The sequence below is a fragment of the Exophiala oligosperma genome (genome assembly GCF_000835515.1).
Source record: "Exophiala oligosperma strain CBS 72588 unplaced genomic scaffold supercont1.2, whole genome shotgun sequence".
NCBI lineage: Eukaryota > Fungi > Ascomycota > Eurotiomycetes > Chaetothyriales > Herpotrichiellaceae > Exophiala > Exophiala oligosperma.
In genome coordinates, this window is record NW_015622819.1 from 2,102,882 (window position 1) to 2,121,623 (window position 18,742).

The window sequence follows — 18,742 nt, forward strand, 5'->3', positions numbered from 1 at the left end:
AGTCTCGATGTAGAAGTGGCAGTCGAATCCATGCCAAGAGTCGCTGGTGACGAAATCGAGACTAGTCTCAATCCATCTCTCGTTCTTGTCTATTCCATACTCACTCACGTTCTCTTGCCTTTCGCAACGTTCATTCCTATGATCTTCATCCAGAATCACTTTACCCGACGCTTCACTGTGTAGGTGCCTGTCATGTAGTATTTTGTGTGTCTTTACGGGTCGAGTTTCCTCCCTAGCCCAGTCGAGCACAGCCGGCATGATCGCTTCCGGGACTCTCCACTCAAATGTCACCTTCAAGACCCGAGAGGCAGCGTACCAGGACATTGACAGGTTGCTATACCTGTCGTGAACGCAAGTTGAAATGTGACGATACGCGTCCAGCCTGTAAAAGATGCCTAGCGTTGGGCGTTCAATGTCAAGGTTACGGGGTCAAGCTATCCTGGCTCGCCTACGAGCCTGGTTGTCCAAGCAGAAAAGAAGCAAAGCCTAAGTCAGAGCGACGCCAAAGTTCATCTAAAGGCCGCAAGAATAGTCCATCCGAGCCCTCTATCCGTCGTCGGCCTTTATTCACAGGTAGGCCCGAACCTCTTTGGCATTGATTCTTCTCTGACTCAACCTAGATCGCGAACGAGCAAGTATGATTTGCGAAGTCCAGCGGAATTTCTTACACGGCGACCACGACAGCAATATCGATCATGCAATCGACATGATCGACACGTTAGCTGAGAACCTCTGCGATGATCCACAATCTACCCAAGACATTGGCCCTTTTGGGGTCTTTGGTCTCGACACTTCCACCCAAAAAAGTATGATCGATGACAGTGGCTTCAGTACTTCAGCTGTGGACACGACATCCTCAGCTGGCGGGGAAAATCCAACTTCGCCCGAACTTGTACAGGGAGAATTGTTTCTTCTCGACAACGGAAACGGTCCAAATGTTGATCTTGAAGAGGCCGCTATGCCCTGGCTAGCGGGTCTGGACGATATCGCGCTGCCGTGGCTTGATGGATTGAACGACAATTCTGGTCCAATAGCGGCAGACCAGTTCCTTAACCTAAGCTCAGAGAATCCAGCCCATCCCCTTCCAAGCTTCACTGACTACCGGCACTATGCACTGAACGATGTGACCCAAGCGGCAGCCGCCATGAATATCATCATACCGCCGTTCTACGACAGACAGACACCACCTGCGGCTCGTACGAGGGCTGAAGGAATGTTGGCATCCGGTACCCCGGACCATCCGCATTGGAGTGGACACTCCAGTTTGAGTCGAATTCCAGGGTCATTGTCCAACTTGGAAAACATCTCGCGCATACCATCTGAAGCCCGTTTCCTATTGGAATACTACTCCACTGAGGTGGTGAACTTCATGTGCCACTTACCGAATCCTCAGTCACCTTGGAGGACCATTCACTTCCCTTGTGCCATGAGTACCATGGCGGACCTCTTGGTGTTTGGAAGCACGAACAACGCTCGGATGGCGCTCTTCTATGCTTTACTATCTATTTCGGCCAATCATCTTGGTTCGAAGATCCCTTGGTCGACACAATTGGAGAGCCGTTCTCAAGACGCCGCAAGGGAATCTGGATCCAACGCACCAAGTGACCCGAGAGAAATGACCAACTATTGGTTGACAAAAGGAGCCACATTTCAAAACATGGCCACGACGCAGATACAGGCTTGTTTGCAGATCCAACAGAAGAGTTGCGAGGACCAAGAAGTCTATCGCGAGCTGCTGATGAGTTTGTTAAGCATGGTCACCATCAGTGTTACGAGCGGAAAGCTTGACAATGCTCACTTCTACCTTCAACGAGCCAACAAGCTGATCGAGATGTTCGTTGCCCGTTCATATGGCTCATCGTTCAAATCCAGTAAGATTGCTGCATTGCATCAAATTTACTCGTACCTGCAGATCATTTACAGCAGTACGCATGTGTCCAAAACGCTGGGGAGAAATGAGCAGGGAAGGGACGACCTTGTACAGGACGGTCACGAACTAAACAACGCTGCGGCCATTGTCGGGCCGTTGGCACTACGGAATGATCTAGACTCACTTGCGCAGCACAAGGACGATTATCAACTTTTCGCCAAAATATATGGTGTACCACGGTCTCTTCTGACACTCATATCTCGTGCCTCAGCACTGGCCAAGGAGCTGGAAGACGAGGAAGAAATATCAAGTGGCAGTTCTCCGAGTGATTGCAATTTACGAACCCGCTGCCAGCTCCTGGAAGACCAAATCTGTAATTGGCATCCTATGAATGACGAGGTATCTCCAACACCGCCCTTGACCCCCTATGATCCTGAGGTTGGGTCGCACCTAGTCCAAGCAATGCATGATGCTCTCATTGTCATGTTCTTCCGCAGAGTGAGGCCAATCAACCGGATGGTCCTTCAACACTACGTAGAGAGTGCAGCCGATCATCTCAACGAGCAGGAGGAAGTCAAGGGTCGAACGGGAGTCAACGCACCCGCCCTTCTTTGGCCATGGTTCATGGTCGCTTCGGAATCGATTCGAGACTCGGTCCGAGGCAAGCTACGCTTGTGGTCGAGTCTTGCAAGGCAATATGGCGGACGAAACCTCGAGATAGCCGAACAAGTCGTGACTGAGGTCTGGCGAAGACAGGACCTAAGGCTACGCAACTCGAATTGGTGGGACGTGGTTCGCGAATGGGATGTCACCCTGGTTCTCACCTGAATCGCTTGCCTGCTATATGTACCATAATATCAGAGATTATTATCTGTCATAAGTCGACACCCGAGAACTGTTGCTCAGAACCTCGCATGCTTAAGTACACGCATAGTCGTATCATCGACAGATCAGTGACTAGTCTTTGGCAGACCAGTCTCTCCAATGCCGTCGGCAAGTTTTGCAGTGCTCGGATTTTAGAGGAGCACTTTCCTGCCGCAAAGCTGCCCGTTCCAATCCTGTCCATGTTCAACCAGCCCAGGTCGCTGCTCGCATCATGGTATGTAGAGCGCAACCCGGAAGCTGAAAGCGATAAAAGGTTCACGTTTCCAGTAGTGATCGAAGCCTTGCCGAGATGAACATGGCCAACCTTATCAGGTCGTCCCACAAGAGAACGGACCACGAAATCCACTGTTTGATTTATCGGAACACATGCCCGCCTGAATATCTATGGCTCAACGGCAAGGGTTCAGATACCAAGATGGAGACTTGTCGGTTACAGCGGAGACAAGCAAAAGTCGGCATACTTTCCATCCGCCATCGAACCTGGACTCGGGATGACTTGCCAACCCATTTCCCCAGAATTTCTGTCTCCGTTTCCCTCAGGTTTGAACACATACTGTTCGTATACACTTCAGGGATTGAAGCTAGCAGGAGAGGGGGCCCTTTCGGACTAGATAAGCTCGGGATAGCTTACCTGTGAGTCTCATAGCAACTCTCGGACGGTGGCAAATCATAGACGAGGGCCATCAAGGGCCTTGGCAATTGAAGCATCTACAGTACGGGCAATGGACTGAGATTGCTTCGACCCCTGGCGGTCCTGGGGTATGACTTGGTTTATAAAGTCCCAGAGAGACTCCCCACGGGCAAGTCTTGATCGCCAGAATCAGAACACCTCTTCTTCTCGTACCTCCGCCGCCACACCACATCCCCTTGGACAGGTGAGGAAGTACAACTCTTTCCAGCAGATCTCATCTAGGTCGGTCAACAAGATGATGGAATCCAAAGAGATTATTTCTGGACCCGTCACCGAAATATCTTCGCAGGATGATGAGAAGATTGGGACAGTCAACCCCGTCGGCGAGACACTCAATCGTTATGGTGAGGAATATGCAGGCAAATATCGGCGCTCATTCCGCTCTCGTCACATTCAAATCGTTACATTGGGCAGCAATATTGGCTCAGGGCTATTCATTTCGACCGGTAAAGCGCTTCGAAACGCTGGCCCTGGAAACATGATTATCGGGTACACGACTGTTATGACCATGGTATGATGACCGACCGGGATGCTTGAAACTGATCGTGTGCTGATTGATGACTGTCCAGGTGGTGGCTACACTTCAAGTTCTGACCGAGTTGACGGTCGCTTTCCCAGTCTCTGGAAGTTTGATCGACTACGCCGACAGGTTCATCGACCCTGCCCTGGCTTTCGGAATAGGCTTTGGAGAGTGGTTGGCGTGGACAACTGTGCTTGCTGCTGAAGGCGCGGCATTCAATGTGATTATACAGTACTGGACCGATGCAGTTCCTGTGGCAGTATGGAGTCAGTGACCCTTGATCGCACAGGAAATGATCCTTGTGCCAATGTGTTCCAATGCTAACCAATCGAATACAGTGACTATCATCTTGATTATTACATTTGGTATTCACGCGTGCCCCAACCGGGTCTTTGCAGAAGTTCAATATGCTACTTCTGTCCTCAAGGTCGTGGTTCTTCTGATCTTTATTTTCACCTCCGCCGCAATGGTTGGGGGTGCTGGCCCAACAGGAAAAGTCCACGACGGCGAATACTGGCGTGACCTTCCAGCCTTCCTCCACAACGTCAAGGTATGATCTGTCATTGTACCCAGGTGCTAGCTTTGAAAAATATTTGGCTCTGACAGTCTGACAGGGAACATGCCTCTGCGCCATCTATGCAATCTGGGGAGTCGGCGACCAAGTGTATGTCGGCATCATGGGCGGCGAGACGAAGAATCCTCGACACAGTATGCCCCGAGCGGTGAAAAGTGTCGGTGTTCGAGTCTTTTTCTTCTTCATGCTGATCGTCATCTTCATCACTCTCCTTGTGCCTCTGAACGACCCTCGTCTTCTTGGTGGCTCAGGCATCAACGCCTCACCACTGGTCATTGCTCTCAATGACGCCGGAATCCGAGGCATTCCCGAGCTCCTTAATGCTTCGTTCCTGGTCATCTCCGCGACCGGTGGTCTGGAACCTCTTTACATCGCGTCTCGCGTCATGCGACACATGGCACTCTCCGGCATGCTTCCAAAGAAGCTTGCCCAGGTTGACAACAAGGGTCGTCCTACGTGGTCACTGTTTGTCACGGCACTCTTCACCATTACCTTCACCTACATCAACTGTTCCAACACGGGTGCTACGATTTTCGCCTGGTAAGTTTTCCTTTTGGCTGCTCAATGGCCCTTGCGTTTTAGCAAAGCTCCTGGGAATCAACTTCTGGCTAACTTTTCTTTCTTTTTGTTTCCAACAGGTTTTCCAGCGTCGCCTCCACCATCTTCATGACGGCGTGGGTCGTGCTCGCCATCTGCAGTATCCGCTTCCACGCCGCCATTCGCGCTCAGAAAAGCACCATCCTCGAAGGCAAGTACATGTACAAGGCCCGATTCTGGCCCGTCGCGCCCATCTTCTTGGGCGTCGGTGCCTTTTTGGTCCTGGTCGGTCTCTTCGCCGACGCGTTGTATCCCGTCGGTGGCACCCCTCTGAGCGCCTACGACTTCTTCATGACATACCTGGGAGTGCCTCTCATCTTGGTCGCCACTATCGGGTACAAGATCGTTCGACGGACCAGCATCAGGCGGGCGAGCGAGATCGACTTGGTCACGGGACACCAACCTCTGACCGAGGAGCAGGAGAAGTTCTTGGACCATTATTATAGTCAGCCTATGTGGAGGAGGATTTGGAGTTATGTCTCGACCAGTGATTAGTTTACCAGAACGTCCACGGGTACGTTCATAGGTACTCACGGCTCAGTGAGACAGTGACAGGGAGTATGGTTGGGCGTGAACGATCAACTGACGTTCTTTCTTGGCGATGGAGTATCTTACGATGTATATAGCGATATATGTAGCTACGATTTATTGAACTTTACGTGCCTTGTGTGTGTGTGTCCCAAACGAAGGGCGTGAAGGTGTCGCAACTACTTTCATGGGCAAACAGTGGCTCTAGAGGTACTAACAAACACATATGCATGGTATGATACAAGGTTCTTTTGTTTGAGAGATACTAGTCTTACCAGACACATACATATAAGATACAATGTATCAGGATAATAGAACGAGTTAAAAATGGTTTTCCTTGTACAAATCCTATATAGGGGTTATCTTTCTCATTATCAACTCTCTGATCCGACCGCTCCTCGTTCCTTTCCCCTCAGGACTGTTGCCGCAATAAATGCCACTGAACGACCTTCAAAAGTTCGTAAATCTGATCAAGCACAGGCGTCTTCACGCCTTTGGCCCTTGCCACCCTCAACGGCGCGCCCAAAATGACCTCCAATTCCAAGGGCTGACCCTTTTCCAGGTGAACCAACATGCTCGGTCTGAATGGGCTGGTGTCTGGGGTGTCTTTCAACAAAAACTGTACGACGTCTTCCGTTACCGTTTCTCCGTATCCCGCTGCTGTACCGATGGCGGCCATCTCACGCATGGCAGGCTCCAAAAGTGTTTTCCTGCCTGGACTCGAGAGGACTTCCCCCACGGACATTCTGAGTACGGCACAGATTGTGTTGTAAGAACCGTTCCACAACAACTTGCGCCAACGAGCGGCGACGATGTCTTCGGCCAAAACACATTCAGCACCAGACTTTTGGATTGTCCTCGCATCCGAGAGACCGGCATTGTAAACCTCAACAAACGTACGTGCGGCTTCGAGTTGGGTGGAGCGTGGGAGAGGGTCGTCGACGTGGTGATAGTAAGGGCCTATCCTGAGTTGGTCGGGATCCTCGTGGAAAACCGCGCGAGGGGATGTCGTTCTGGAACCTATCATGCTCAACCCCGAAAGTACAGGGATCTCGGGAAAGGCAGAGGCAAATGAATGTTCAATGTCCAAACCATTCTGGATGAGGACGAGACTGGTTTTGCCTGGAGTGATGAGTGGTTTCAGGTCGGGGATGAGTGCGGCCACCAGATCAGGGATGGATTTGGTGGTGATGACTATAAAGTCGTACGGTTGGTCTGTCGGTGCGGAAGAAAGAAAAGGTATTACTGTTGACGATACTAAATTAGCACGAATGGTACTCCGTACGAAGCTTCATGGAAAAGGTCTGAGAAAGAAAGGACAAGAAGATGGCCGTGATGATTAGTTCTGGCTTGCTTACCTCGATGTGGTTTCCATCCTCGGATTTGACCATGATCAACCGAATCTATATCGAAGCCATGATCTCGAACCACGGTGTAGTTGGATCGTAATACCGCCGTGACACGACACCTCTGAGACTTTTCCAGGACGTATGCTGCGATGGTTCCCACGCCGCCGGCGCCAATCAGGCACACGTTGAGCATTATCACCCTCCACGACAAGGCAGACGTTCACCCGAGCGAAAAGGATGGATTGGAAGATTCTGTGGGTTTCCAGGCCTGGGAAACAATTCGATATCGTGAATCCGCGTCTCTCCCTCTCTCTCAGGCCTCGTGGTGTCGGTGTCCGCTGGGCTGAGTGCTTGCAACTTTGGGTGTCAAACGTCTTGGGACCAGGTATCACTCGTTCCGTAAACCTTCCCCTTCAAATGTCCAGCCTCCTGGGAAACATCTCGGTCAGGTCTTGCCAGTCAACGCGAGCGCTATGACTAACTTCCTGTCGGGCCTTTTCACCGACTCGTAACGCCACCACCCTGATTCTACCAACACTTGCCAGAAGTTGGAATCCTACGCGTGGACCTTCCCACACAGACAAACAAAATCGACGAGGGATGGGGACCGAGGTTGTGACTAATTCAAAAACGGATCAGCATAATGGTAACGAGAGTGGATGGTGATGGACAGGCAAGTCATCCCGAGTACTTGTAGCAGCGTATGTGCCGTGATAAGCATGAAGTGGAGAACCTCAATCATGTCCCGCCCTCCACATGGCTGTTTCTCGGTGCCCGGTGTCATTGCGAGGTCACGCACCCAACGACTTTGACGAGGGATCGCTCAAGCGAGTTCGATGGGGACTGACATGAGCAGGTTTGCCTATGATACGGTCCGAGAGTCTGCTCGTTGACCCTTGCGATCAACGGTAAGGGAATTAATCTTTTTCTCCTGGGCTGATCCACTACATCCCGTTGCCAGTCGGCATCAGTTTCGCATGCTCTTCACTGTATTTTCATTTCGCTCCTCACGTGTGAGTGGCATTGTCGGAAGGCGGGGGATGGCCTTGCATGGAGGCTAAGACAAGGAAAAAATATCAAACATTATTGATCTGGTAACAATAAAAACGTCCTGCCAACTGATCGTCGTTTAGGCGTGTTGCTGGCAGTATTGATAAACGGGTAGCGACTCTTTGAAGAACAAGGCACCATGGCATACCTCCCAAAGTCATCGTCCATCTTGATTGTAGGCACAGGGACTTTTGGCCTCAGCACGGCAGTCCACTTGGCTAGACGGGGTTACACCAACATTCAATGTCTAGACCGATTCCCATACCCCTCGCCCGATTCGGCCGGGTACGACATCAACAAGATCATCGGAATGCGAAATGACACAGCTCTGACGGCACGACTGAGTCGAGAAGCGTTGGCTGGCTGGCAGGAGCCATTGTTCGAATCAGTATGGCACGAAGTCGGCTTGATCACAGCAGGCACAAACGACGAGGCAACTGATTACTGTAGTCGTGCTTACCAGAGCTGGATCGATTGTGGCGAAGGTGACAATGTGCAATGGCTCGAGTCGGAGAAGGACTTCCATAAACTCGTCCCTCAGCTTCGAGACGGCTCGCTGCCGAACTGGCGTGGTTTCTATCACAGGAGAGCAGGTTGGGCATATGCAAAGGAGGCATTGCGGATAATGGGCAATGAGGCTGCGAAATTAGGAGTCAAGTTTGCAAGCGGGAAGTCAGCCACGATGAAGTCTCTGTTGCTGGACGGCCAAGGCAGAGCCACTGGCATCATTGCCGAAGACGGCACCCGCTGGATTGCCGACCGGATGGTTCTCTGCACAGGTGCCTGGAGCGATGCTCTGCTCGATACAGAAGGCCAACTAGAGGCAAAGTGTTGGACACTGGCCCACATACAACTCTCTCCGGAAGAGTGTGCAGCGTTTAAGGATATCCCGGTGGTGATGAACCTAGAAGAAGGTAAGTCGATCCAAGAGGTCAAGGAAGGCCAGACCTGACGCAGGGTTTCCCAGGTTTCTTTTTCGAGCCCAGCGAGGACGGGCAGATCAAATTCTGCAACGAGTTCCCTGGTTTCACTCACAAGGTGACGTTAGACGACGGGCGTAAAACGAGCGAGCCACGATCGAACGCCCAAAACCCAGGGGACACAATTCCGCATCAGTCACGAAAAGAGATCAGAAATCTTCTAGCCAAGACTGTGCCACGGTTCAAGGACAGGCCATTCGTGACAGAGAAAGTGTGTTGGTGCACTGATACGCGTGACCGAAACTGGCTGCTTGATGTACACCCAAAGCATCCACGTCTGATCGTCGCAACGGGAGATTCAGGCAATGCATTCAAGATGCTTCCTGTGATTGGAAAATACATCTCAGATCTGGTAGAAGGGAGATCTTTGGATCCAATGTTGAAGGAGTCATGGAGATGGCGGCCAGATCAGACAAGTCGTGACCAACGATGGGGTGGTGACGGAAAGACTCGTGATCTGAAGGATATGGATGGCTGGATGAATCATGAATCACAAGTAGAGTCTGCCAGATCTGTGAAGGAGTCGAAATTATGAGGACGTATCCACGGAGCCAGTGTCCTTGTCTAGGTTGAGCGATCATTACAAGGTAAGAGAGTAACATATGAGGCGTCCAACTAAGCAGTTTGAGGACATATGAATCTCATACAAGCTCCGTTGATGAAAGTTGGTGTAGTGGAGGAATGATGCGGCAGAAAGAAAGGACAAGGAGTTCAGGAATCTCTCAGGAGAGGAGAGTGCCTAAAGCGGCGAGCTGCCATTTTTCATCGGTAAAAGGACAATAGGCCTATGGGTACCCGGAGTATCTGTACTCCGCAACGACCTAGGCACCTACTCATACCTACTCATACCTATGTACTGTCCTTTCCCTCTAAGACTATTTACCAAGTGACGTCGGACTGGACTAGACGCCCGACGTGTCCTACAGGCGATACTATGCATTCGAGTCAGGCCTTCAATCATCTAACATTAATTTATTCCCTCCCATCTTCGCCCTTTAGATGGATGCATCCATCTTTCCTCTACACCACCTTCGCTTCACTTCTTATACTCTAGCATCTTGACGTATTTCCTCTACTTCACCATTCCTCTGCCAACCACCCTCACTTCTAGCCTCACTACCCCGCAAAGACGGTGTGTCACATAGCAACCTGCAAGGACATGATGGCGCAGAGAATCAATCACATCCGCCATGTCGGCGAGGGCAGCAAATCAGGATATAACTACTATCCCGTCCTCATCATCGGTGCTGGCGAGTCTGGCATTGCCATGGGTTGCAGATTACGTTCGGTCCTGGGCTTCGACCAATTCCGCATCTTCGAACGACAGTCTGACCTTGGTGGGACGTGGTATTCAAACAGATACCCTGGGATAGCATGCGACATGTATGTATACGTAGCTCTCGTTCACTTCATGACAGTGACTGACACGACACCCTGTGCGCCAGCCCAGCCATTCTATACTCCTTCTCCTTCAATCAGAACCCATACTGGACCACCCTCTTCCCCTCGGGCAAGGAAATCGTTCGTTACCTGTATGATACATGCGAAAAGTACCAGATCCTTGACAAGATCCAGTTCGATACATCCGTCAAAAGCGTGCGCTGGATGGACGATGCAGAAGAGTGGGAAGTCGTTCTGGAACATCTCGCGCCTGGCGTCGGGGACATGGCCACCTATGAAAGAAACGCATTTGAAGCAGAGAAGGGAGTGGGCTCGTCGGTCCTCTACACAGAGACTGTCCGCGCAAAGGTCGTGGTCAGCGCCGTGGGAGGTCTCGTGGAGCCAAAACCACCTCTGGATGTGCCCGGCAAGGAGACATTCGAGGGCGAGATTGTGCACACGGCCAGGTGGAAGGCCGACCTGAATCTGCAAGGAAAGGACGTGATTGTCATTGGTACCGGTTGCAGCGCTGGACAAGTGATGCCTCAACTTATCAAACCTGAATACGGAGCGAAGACTGTCACTCAGCTTATGCGTTCTCCACCCTGGGCGGTCCCGTTCATGCCGCCAGAAGCGAAGGAATTTTACCTAAAATGGATTCCCTGGTTGTGTCAGCATGTTCCAGGCTTCCAGAACAGCTTTCGCAAGTTGTTCTTCACCGCCATTGAAGCCGAGTTCATCAGCCTGTTCTCTCCGACCGAAGGTGCGCGGCACCGACGGAGCAAGAAGGGTGAAGAACTCCTTGCCTATCTCCGCTCGATAGTCCCCGAAGAATACCACGAGATCATGACGCCTGACTATGAAGTGTTTTGCAAACGACGCGTGGTGGACGAAGGATGGTTCAAGTGCTTGCAGGAACCCAATGTGGAGATCACGAGCTTGCCCATCACCTCCATACAGCCTCATTCTGTGACCCTCGGTCCTGGACGATACTACCCGCCCATGTCGAAGACTGATTCCAAGGTGCCGACCGAAGCTCGCACCGTCCCCGCAGATGTGATCATCATGGCCAATGGTTACGAGACGAACCAGTGGCTTCACCCTCTTGATGTGACCGGCCGTGATGGTCGGTCGCTTTACAAGACCTGGGCTGACCGAGGAGGTGCCCAGGCGTACATGGGCACGGCAATGGATGGCTTCCCCAACTTCTTCATGATCTTTGGTCCCAACACAGCTACTGGCCACAGCAGCGTTATTCTTGCCTCGGAGAACATGGTGAATTACTCACTCAAATTCATCGACCCCATCCTTCGTGGCGACGTGGACACCTGGGAGGTCAAAGAGTCTGCTGAGCGCAAGTGGACGTCAGACTTGCAATCCCAACTCAAGAATTCCGTGTTCTTGTCTGGCGGATGCAGATCCTGGTACGTGACTGAAGATGGTTGGAATTCGACCGTCTACCCACGTACCCAGATCGACTTTACCTTGCGATGTATGTTCCCCCAATGGCGTCACTGGGACGCCAAATATACTCGCAAGGGTCTTCTCAAGCTTCAACTCGGACGTATCTTGAAGCTGGTTGGTGTCATCATGGCGCTTTGGGGAGCTGTTTTCACCGCACGGAATGGTGCGAAGAATACTAGAGACGTGTTGGTTCAGGTGGTCAAGCGAACTTTGGAGGGTGTTCGAGGTTTGTTAAACAAGGTAAGATAGATCTTAAGATCTTGAGCTGATCGCCATCTCGGCGTTTTACTGTCATATTTTGCGATATAGGGGGATAGACATATACCTAGCAGATGCAGCGTTGGATGACTACAATTTTCTTCAAGAGCAATGACGGATAGTTAGATAGGATCTTAGTATATTGGGACACATGGCTTTTGTTCCTGATGATCATGATCAGTTCTTCAGTACTCCGTATATCTTTATTAGTTGCAGCCTGGGCTCCATGTATTCCGTACTACGAGGCCGGGGGAATTGAAAAGCAAACACCCCTCCAACCAACAAAAATGCCCCCCACATTATTGTTTTCCTCTGTCTCCATCATTCCTCCTCATTCCATCATCCCACCATCTGACTGCGCAACCTTTTTGTACTTTGTACGTAGCGAGATTGGTGTCTTGTACTGTAACTCATTCAAGAGTCCAACAACCACTCATTTTTTCCCTCTCTCTTTTTTTTCCAAAACAAAGATTCGTCACTCACATCTCGCCGCCCAACATGTCGGGGATCCCACCTGGTATGTACGAGTAAAAGACAACCTTTGTTGAACCACAGGCCGCACCCTCGACCCCCATCCTCTTCCGCTGCATTGTTGATGTTGGTTTCACGGGCTAATCGTATCCCACTTCTATCGTTGATTCAGAGATTGAAGCGCACAATCAACTGGTTCGAGAGTCAATGTGAGTCCTCTCTTTTTTTTTTTGATCGATCAAAGTCCGGCCTCGAACTCGACTCACCGTGTCACATCTCGTGTGCCCCGTCCTCACCACCACACCTCTCTCTCTCTCCTCTCTCCCCCTCGCTGCTCTGCTGACATTTACTCCGTCACAGCACCGCCCTGGCCACCCCCCTCAACCTCACCCTCCTGTTGGTCTTGCTGAGCCTGGCTTACTGGCGACTCCGACCTTCTTCCCCCCCGACCCTCCCCAAGGGCCCATCCCCGGTCGTCTTTCAGACCTACACCCCGAGGACCCTCCTCAAGTACAACGGGACCAAGGACATGCCGGTCTACCTGGCCGTCCGGGGAAAGGTCTACGACGTGACCGCCGGCCGCAACTTCTACGGCCCCGGGGGTCCCTACGAAAACTTCGCCGGCCGTGACGCCACCCGCGGACTGGCCTGCCAGAGTTTCGACGAGGAAATGTTGACCAAGGACCTCGACGGTCCGTTGGACCCCTGCGAGGACCTCACCGCCGAACAGCGTGAGAACCTACAGGGTTGGATCGAGAGGTTCGATGAAAAGGTACGTGCCACGGAGCATACACACAAACACACACACACACACACCCAAACCCAAACCCACAAATGTCACACTCGGGGGGACATCATCACATCCTTCAAAACGTCACACCCAGATAACATCATACCCCTTACTGACATGAATCGTTCTGAAAAAAGTACCTTGTCGTGGGAAAATTGTTGCCTTTCAAAAAGACGGATTTCCATTGAACAAACTACATGATTCGACTCCCCTAGGGACACAGGATGCCAGGAAAAAGAAAGGTTATACTACATGTACTCATATGAACAATATCAAACAAATCTCTAAATTTGTCATGTCTTGTTGCTATTCGTAGCTATGGAACCTCTAAAACATACAAGTACAAAGTGCATAAGAACCGTGACGAGTGTCGATTCAATTCTCATGCCGTAAACCCCAAACCTAGGTGTTATAGACTTGGTAACTAACACCCTCGGGCCTTCGATACTCCGGCATGCACCTGACATAACCTCACCGTACGTATTCGGGGGGTATCGTAGTAATGACGCATTATTGTTTCCACCACTCCGTGAGAGCCAACCTTTGTTTGATTGTCTACAACTCGTTCTTGGCGCTCGAAGCGCTCTTGGAAGCACTTTTAGATGCAGCGCTGGCTGCCGAACTTGCGCTAGAGGCACCAGAGGTTGCACTCTTGGATGCAACACTGGCAGCAGAGCTACCAGTAGCAGCAGCTTCTGCAGAGACAGATGCAGCAGTTCCTTGCGCTTGACCCAGGAGCCATTGCAAACTGCTCTTAAGGCGTTCAAAGATGGTTCCTGAGGGGGAGGTGGTTCCATATCGGAAGTAGTTGGCTTGTTTCTTGACCATCGCTCGAAGTTCATTGGTGGTGGAGCCCTGATAATTCGGGATGCCATAGCTGTCGAGATATGACTTCAGCTCACTGTCGGACCAGGTATCAAAGGCGGAGTCTTTGGCGGCGTTGGTTTGTTGGGCAAGATAGCTAGTCACCGACGCGTAACTAGTACCACCAGACTTGGAGGCTGAAGTGTACGAGTCTTGAGCTTGCTTGAGGAGTTCATCTCGGTTGGCGTTGGCATACTTCTTGGCCTTCTTTCCATGTGCTTCGAGATACTTGCGCAGATTATCGACGGTCCAGGTATCAAAAGTCCAGGCGGACCAGCCAGTGGCAGCCTTGTGCTTGTTCAGTCTGACCTGGGCCAAGAGTTGATCACGCTTGCTACCTTGGGGAACTGGGACGCCACGAGAGTCAAGGTAAGCCTTGAGACGAGACTCAGACCAAGTGTTGATGGCATTGTCAAAGGCTTCGTCGGCGATAAGAGATGCATCATCAGTGGCTTTAGCGAACTCATTGCCAGCAGATGAAGTGGCTGCACCATATGCAGAAGCCGCCGACCCGGAAGCTGAAGAGGCCTTGTTCTCCAGTTCAGCACGGTGCTTGCGTGCCAAAGCAATCAATTCGTTCTTCTTGCTGCCTTGTGGAACAGGAACGCCATGGCTGTCCAAAAACTCCTTCAACTTGCTGTCAGACCATGCGTCGAAGAGAGCGTCAGTAAGGCTAGCCTGAGCACTTGCAGCTGACTTGCTGGCTGCTGCGACACCGCTCGAGAAGGAGGCACTGGCAGATGAAGCAGCCGCAGAGCTCTTGAGAGAAGCCAAGCGGGCGTTGCGTCGGACATGGGCAATGAGCTTATCACGAGTTGTGGGCTGAGGAACCGGGATGCCACGTTCATCGAGGAATTCCTTCAGATCGGATTCAGACCAAGATGCGTATAACCAGTCACCCGGGTAGTGATAGTATTGGCCAGCTTTCTTGGCAACCGCTTCGTAGTTGTGACGAGCTGTGGCCAGAAGACTGTCTCTGGTTCGTGGCTGAGGGGCGGGAATACCGTGATGATCGAGGAAAGACTTGAGAGAAGATTCAGACCAGCTGTTTCCAAGTCAGTAAAAGGGGACAGGGTGGTCAAGAGTATGTGCGCAGCTAACCTGTCGAAGATCCAATCTTTGACACTGCCATAGTGGTCATTGGCCTTGTCACCGGTCGCGACAACTGGCTCTACAACCTTGGCTTGCCAATTCTCCTTGACTAGATTCTCAAGATCCTTTCGGTCTGCGGGAGTTGGGTAGGGAATATCGTGGTCAGACAACCAACGTTCGAGCTCAGTCTCATGCCACTTGTTGTAAACTGCGTTGGAGTCAGCTTCAGCTGAGAAGTCTAGAGATGCCAGGATCAAATTGAGCTTACCAGTCTTGCCGAACCAAGTGCTGGCAACAGCAACTTCGGTAGAAGCCAGAGCAACGACGAGGAGTTTTGACAGAGAGAACTTCATGGTGGATGATGATTCTCTGTGCAAATGGTTAGGGAAGCAGGAGAAGAGAGAAGAGTTTGATGGAGAGAAATATGATGGGAGCAAACAAGTCAAGAGAAGGAAAGAGAAGGGCCGGAGTGTGTGAGCGTGTCGAGACCTTGACGTCAGACTGTCTTCACCGTTGAATCTGATGATGATGGAGAACTGGCCTTTTGTGACAGGATGTGGCGCTACTAGACAGGCACCCAAGGCAACGAGGAGCAGTCAATGGACACGAGTACAGTACGAGGACTTGTATGGCCACTGCTTTACGCTAGACTACTGCCATGAGCAACAAGAAGAGCCCAAAGCTCCAAGCTCCGATATAAATCGAGTACCTTTACAAACTCGGGTTCAGGTTCACCTCACAATGAGAGTAACTCGTGAACTTCTCCCTACTCGTATGAGTAAAAGCCAGTCACTGTCCGGAGATCAAATCCGCACGAAACATAGCGACGAACAGTAGTCATGGTCACAATGATGATGCTGGTTGTTGTAACTCGTTGCCTTGTTGCGCGACGTTGTGACGATTTGCGGGGTGAAAACACGCCTGGAAATTTACATTCTACGTCATGGCAACGGAAGGAGTCTTCCTGACGGTGTCTTTCTCCCAGGCAGTGTGAAGAAGTCTACAGCCCGCAATATTCAAGTCCAGGCCATATCATGGCATATAGAGGTAGGCAGAGACAACCTTCGCGCCATGAGATAGACATAATTGCTGTGCTAGACAAAAAAAGATACAAAAGAGGCCCTCTGTGTACTGAGCACTGCGTACTCCGTACATGTGAAGAATAACGGAAGTTGTGCTAGTGAGTATTAGAGGCTGGGCATTCAATGAGGTCATGGCAATTCCACGCATCGAGAAGTCGCATCCATGACATTTTTTGCTCAGCCATGTAATCAACCCCTCCTACTTGTAGACTAGGATACTATAGATATTTGTCCTCAGGAAATCATTACAGTACTCTTGATCATCGTAACATATTGATCGATGAACCAATTCCCAAAATGCAGCCAATTCTTCGTCTAGCATCGCGAACACCGAGGACACCACACGTCCTTCGTCAAGCGGGCGTCTTCTATGCTGCGCAACCACGAAGACTCGCACACCAAGATTATGGCAGCGAACAGTCTGGAATGGAGCAGGGCCGGGACCAGAAGAACCCAAAATCCCATCTAGAGCATCCTGGACCCGAAGCCCCAGCCAATATGGGAACTGCATCCTCATCGGGCTCATCCCAAGCACAGTCAACGGAAAAATCTGACACTGGAAGCGACCGTGGAAGTCCAGCTATCCACCGTCCCGAGTCAGCCGCGGAGAAAGACAATCCTGAAGTGAGAAAGCACAACGAGGAGATGGAGCAAAGACATGAGCGATCTGTCAATCAACTTGCAGAGGAGGATAACAAGGTAGACAAAAAGTTTTGGCAAGGTAAGTCCAGATCGACCTCAGTGTTGGCATGGCTGATCAACGTAGGTGATGTTGGGCCTAAATCAGCCGGGAATTCATCAGACCAGAATGCTGCGGGAGGACAGTAGATGTGCTATCCGTTGCAGGATGCGTCCTTCACTGTTGTAACACCACCTTGCGCTCGTCGCTGAATCGGTATTTGGCGTTGTCGGGAACTGGATTGTTATACCGTCTTCTTGAGCATGATCATCCCGTAGCTGGTTCAATATAAATAACCTCACTTGCTCGGTCATCCATTCTTCAACTTCAGTATATCTTTGAGATGCACTTTGCCCCTCTGTCCCCAGCCAGCCTGCCCTTGCTCTACCTCAGGTCTGACCAGCATGTACCACGCTTGAGCTCTTCGGTCAAGGTCTTCGTCGCTGAGAGTGGAGGCCCAACTTTGACAGACGGCGTCGATGGCTTTAAGCATAATTGCAGCAGCCTCTTCTTTCTTGCCAGCCATGCTCTTTGGTGACGGCTTGTTGCCTTGTTTCTGTGTTTTTCCTTCCTCAGTCTGTGCGTCATCCGATTCAATCACCACCATCGACTTCAACAAATAATTTCGAGGCGCAGAAGGCTGGTGAATAGGGGGGCCGTTTTGTCTATGCCCATCTCTAGGACCAATCAATGGTCCATTTGACCTGCGAAGGGCTTCGAGATCCAACCCCCAGAATGCCGTACTTGGACTGTTGTGGTCATCGGACTGTGCTACGACGTGTCTTCTCATAACAGCAATTTCTCTACCCATGATCTTGATTTTCGGCTGACCTTGAGCCCATCCATCTTCTTCTGCTGTCGGGCCAGATGTAAGTCCCAAGTATTTGGCCTTGCTCTGAGCTCCTGCACTAACAACGGCCTGGGCGAGGCTCCAGCGACTGGACAAAGGTTGCTCTGAGTGGGTATATGAGAGCATTGCGATGGTGAAGGCAAGAAAGAGAGGAGCTCGGTTCGTCTCGATTGTGAGGCTTTCAATTTCCTCAAGTGTCAACGCAGTTTTTGGAAATTCAAGTGAGGACTCCTCGTTTGCAACACCTGGTTCTGCTTTGACCCGCTTCGGAGCAGATGAATCCGCCTGGGTAGAAGAACGTTTCTTAGGATTCGAAACTCTCTTAGCTGCATTGAGAACCTGCTTTAGAACTTTTTCATCAGTAAAGATAGATTTAAGAGTGGCTTCATTGGCTCTGGAGATGTTCTCCGGAGTATTCAATTGTTCTTTTCGTAGACCATTGATCTTTGACATGGCCTCAGCCAAAGGAAGTTTGGCATCTTTCGTCAGGAAGCGCAGCAAGGCCTGCACTTCTGCTGCTGCTGCCATTGCCTAGGAGAATAGCACAACCAGTCGCCATAAGGCATATACTGAAGGCGGCCGGGGAAACTAATATGCATCAAGCGCTGCAAGATGGATCGGGCAGCCTGGCAGATGATGGGTCGCAAGGTTCTTGTACGGAGCAAAAGATCGTCCCTGGACGCGGTGTCAGAGCCACCCGATCAGGGCTAGCTCATTCTGCTGCCAAGCCCGTGAAGCGGCGGGTTTCAGAGCCCAGAGGTCGAAATG

At 51.1% G+C, this 18,742-nt stretch overlaps 8 protein-coding genes across 8 annotated transcripts; 5 read left to right on the forward strand and 3 right to left on the reverse strand.

The window, feature by feature from the left end:
* The first annotated feature begins 136 nt into the window (after window positions 1-136).
* Window positions 137-2,797, forward strand: PV06_02200 (uncharacterized protein). Its single transcript, XM_016402851.1, has 2 exons — window positions 137-573; window positions 621-2,797. The coding sequence occupies exons 1-2, from the start codon at window positions 285-287 to the stop codon at window positions 2,696-2,698; spliced, it is 2,367 nt and encodes a 788-aa protein (XP_016266748.1). The 5' UTR covers window positions 137-284; the 3' UTR covers window positions 2,699-2,797.
* An 884-nt stretch (window positions 2,798-3,681) lies between these two features.
* On the forward strand, window positions 3,682-5,632 carry PV06_02201 (uncharacterized protein; the record flags this gene model as incomplete). The annotated part of the gene is made up of 5 exons (XM_016402852.1): window positions 3,682-3,957; window positions 4,016-4,232; window positions 4,305-4,516; window positions 4,581-5,080; window positions 5,179-5,632. 5 exons carry the CDS (start codon window positions 3,682-3,684, stop codon window positions 5,630-5,632), a joined length of 1,659 nt encoding a protein of 552 aa, XP_016266749.1.
* Window positions 5,633-6,077: 445 nt separating this feature from the next.
* On the reverse strand, window positions 6,078-7,516 carry PV06_02202 (uncharacterized protein; the record flags this gene model as incomplete). Its single annotated transcript, XM_016402853.1, has 2 exons — window positions 7,024-7,516; window positions 6,078-6,910 (listed from the first exon to the last, which is right to left on the reverse strand). The coding sequence occupies exons 1-2, from the start codon at window positions 7,205-7,207 to the stop codon at window positions 6,078-6,080; spliced, it is 1,017 nt and encodes a 338-aa protein (XP_016266750.1). The 5' UTR covers window positions 7,208-7,516.
* Window positions 7,517-10,005: 2,489 nt separating this feature from the next.
* On the forward strand, window positions 10,006-12,295 carry PV06_02203 (uncharacterized protein). The gene is made up of 2 exons (XM_016402854.1): window positions 10,006-10,427; window positions 10,490-12,295. Exons 1-2 carry the CDS (start codon window positions 10,204-10,206, stop codon window positions 12,135-12,137), a joined length of 1,872 nt encoding a protein of 623 aa, XP_016266751.1. The 5' UTR covers window positions 10,006-10,203; the 3' UTR covers window positions 12,138-12,295.
* A 209-nt stretch (window positions 12,296-12,504) lies between these two features.
* Window positions 12,505-13,733, forward strand: PV06_02204 (uncharacterized protein). Its single transcript, XM_016402855.1, has 4 exons — window positions 12,505-12,663; window positions 12,790-12,826; window positions 12,978-13,389; window positions 13,545-13,733. The coding sequence occupies exons 1-4, from the start codon at window positions 12,645-12,647 to the stop codon at window positions 13,593-13,595; spliced, it is 519 nt and encodes a 172-aa protein (XP_016266752.1). The 5' UTR covers window positions 12,505-12,644; the 3' UTR covers window positions 13,596-13,733.
* On the reverse strand, window positions 13,689-16,020 carry PV06_02205 (uncharacterized protein). Its single transcript, XM_016402856.1, has 3 exons — window positions 15,632-16,020; window positions 15,373-15,571; window positions 13,689-15,316 (listed from the first exon to the last, which is right to left on the reverse strand). The coding sequence occupies exons 1-3, from the start codon at window positions 15,714-15,716 to the stop codon at window positions 13,963-13,965; spliced, it is 1,638 nt and encodes a 545-aa protein (XP_016266753.1). The 5' UTR covers window positions 15,717-16,020; the 3' UTR covers window positions 13,689-13,962.
* A 541-nt stretch (window positions 16,021-16,561) lies between these two features.
* On the reverse strand, window positions 16,562-18,607 carry PV06_02206 (uncharacterized protein). The gene has a single exon (XM_016402857.1). It carries the CDS (start codon window positions 18,500-18,502, stop codon window positions 17,435-17,437), a length of 1,068 nt encoding a protein of 355 aa, XP_016266754.1. The 5' UTR covers window positions 18,503-18,607; the 3' UTR covers window positions 16,562-17,434.
* On the forward strand, window positions 16,630-17,437 carry PV06_02207 (uncharacterized protein). Its single transcript, XM_016402858.1, has 2 exons — window positions 16,630-17,166; window positions 17,212-17,437. The coding sequence occupies exons 1-2, from the start codon at window positions 16,743-16,745 to the stop codon at window positions 17,271-17,273; spliced, it is 486 nt and encodes a 161-aa protein (XP_016266755.1). The 5' UTR covers window positions 16,630-16,742; the 3' UTR covers window positions 17,274-17,437.
* Window positions 18,608-18,742: the final 135 nt, after the last annotated feature.

What these genes read in the sequence shown, in the direction of transcription:
- PV06_02205 (XM_016402856.1), bottom strand. Translation starts at nt 15,716, where the DNA reads ATGAAGTTCTCTCTGTCAAAACTCCTCGTCGTTGCTCTGGCTTCTACC. An exon ending in CACTTGGTTCGGCAAGACTG is followed by an intron (nt 15,572 to 15,631) that starts GTAAGCTCAATT and finishes ACTCCAACGCAG; the next exon opens with TTTACAACAAGTGGCATGAG. An exon ending in AAAGATTGGATCTTCGACAG is followed by an intron (nt 15,317 to 15,372) that starts GTTAGCTGCGCA and finishes ACTTGGAAACAG; the next exon opens with CTGGTCTGAATCTTCTCTCA.
- PV06_02200 (XM_016402851.1), top strand. Translation starts at nt 285, where the DNA reads ATGTCACCTTCAAGACCCGAGAGGCAGCGTACCAGGACATTGACAGGT. An exon ending in TCGTCGGCCTTTATTCACAG is followed by an intron (nt 574 to 620) that starts GTAGGCCCGAAC and finishes GACTCAACCTAG; the next exon opens with ATCGCGAACGAGCAAGTATG.
- PV06_02207 (XM_016402858.1), top strand. Translation starts at nt 16,743, where the DNA reads ATGCAGCCAATTCTTCGTCTAGCATCGCGAACACCGAGGACACCACAC. An exon ending in AGACAAAAAGTTTTGGCAAG is followed by an intron (nt 17,167 to 17,211) that starts GTAAGTCCAGAT and finishes TGATCAACGTAG; the next exon opens with GTGATGTTGGGCCTAAATCA.
- PV06_02203 (XM_016402854.1), top strand. Translation starts at nt 10,204, where the DNA reads ATGATGGCGCAGAGAATCAATCACATCCGCCATGTCGGCGAGGGCAGC. An exon ending in CCTGGGATAGCATGCGACAT is followed by an intron (nt 10,428 to 10,489) that starts GTATGTATACGT and finishes CCTGTGCGCCAG; the next exon opens with CCCAGCCATTCTATACTCCT.
- PV06_02204 (XM_016402855.1), top strand. An exon ending in CAACTGGTTCGAGAGTCAAT is followed by an intron (nt 12,827 to 12,977) that starts GTGAGTCCTCTC and finishes ACTCCGTCACAG; the next exon opens with CACCGCCCTGGCCACCCCCC. An exon ending in TCGAGAGGTTCGATGAAAAG is followed by an intron (nt 13,390 to 13,544) that starts GTACGTGCCACG and finishes TTCTGAAAAAAG; the next exon opens with TACCTTGTCGTGGGAAAATT.
- PV06_02206 (XM_016402857.1), bottom strand. Translation starts at nt 18,502, where the DNA reads ATGGCAGCAGCAGCAGAAGTGCAGGCCTTGCTGCGCTTCCTGACGAAA.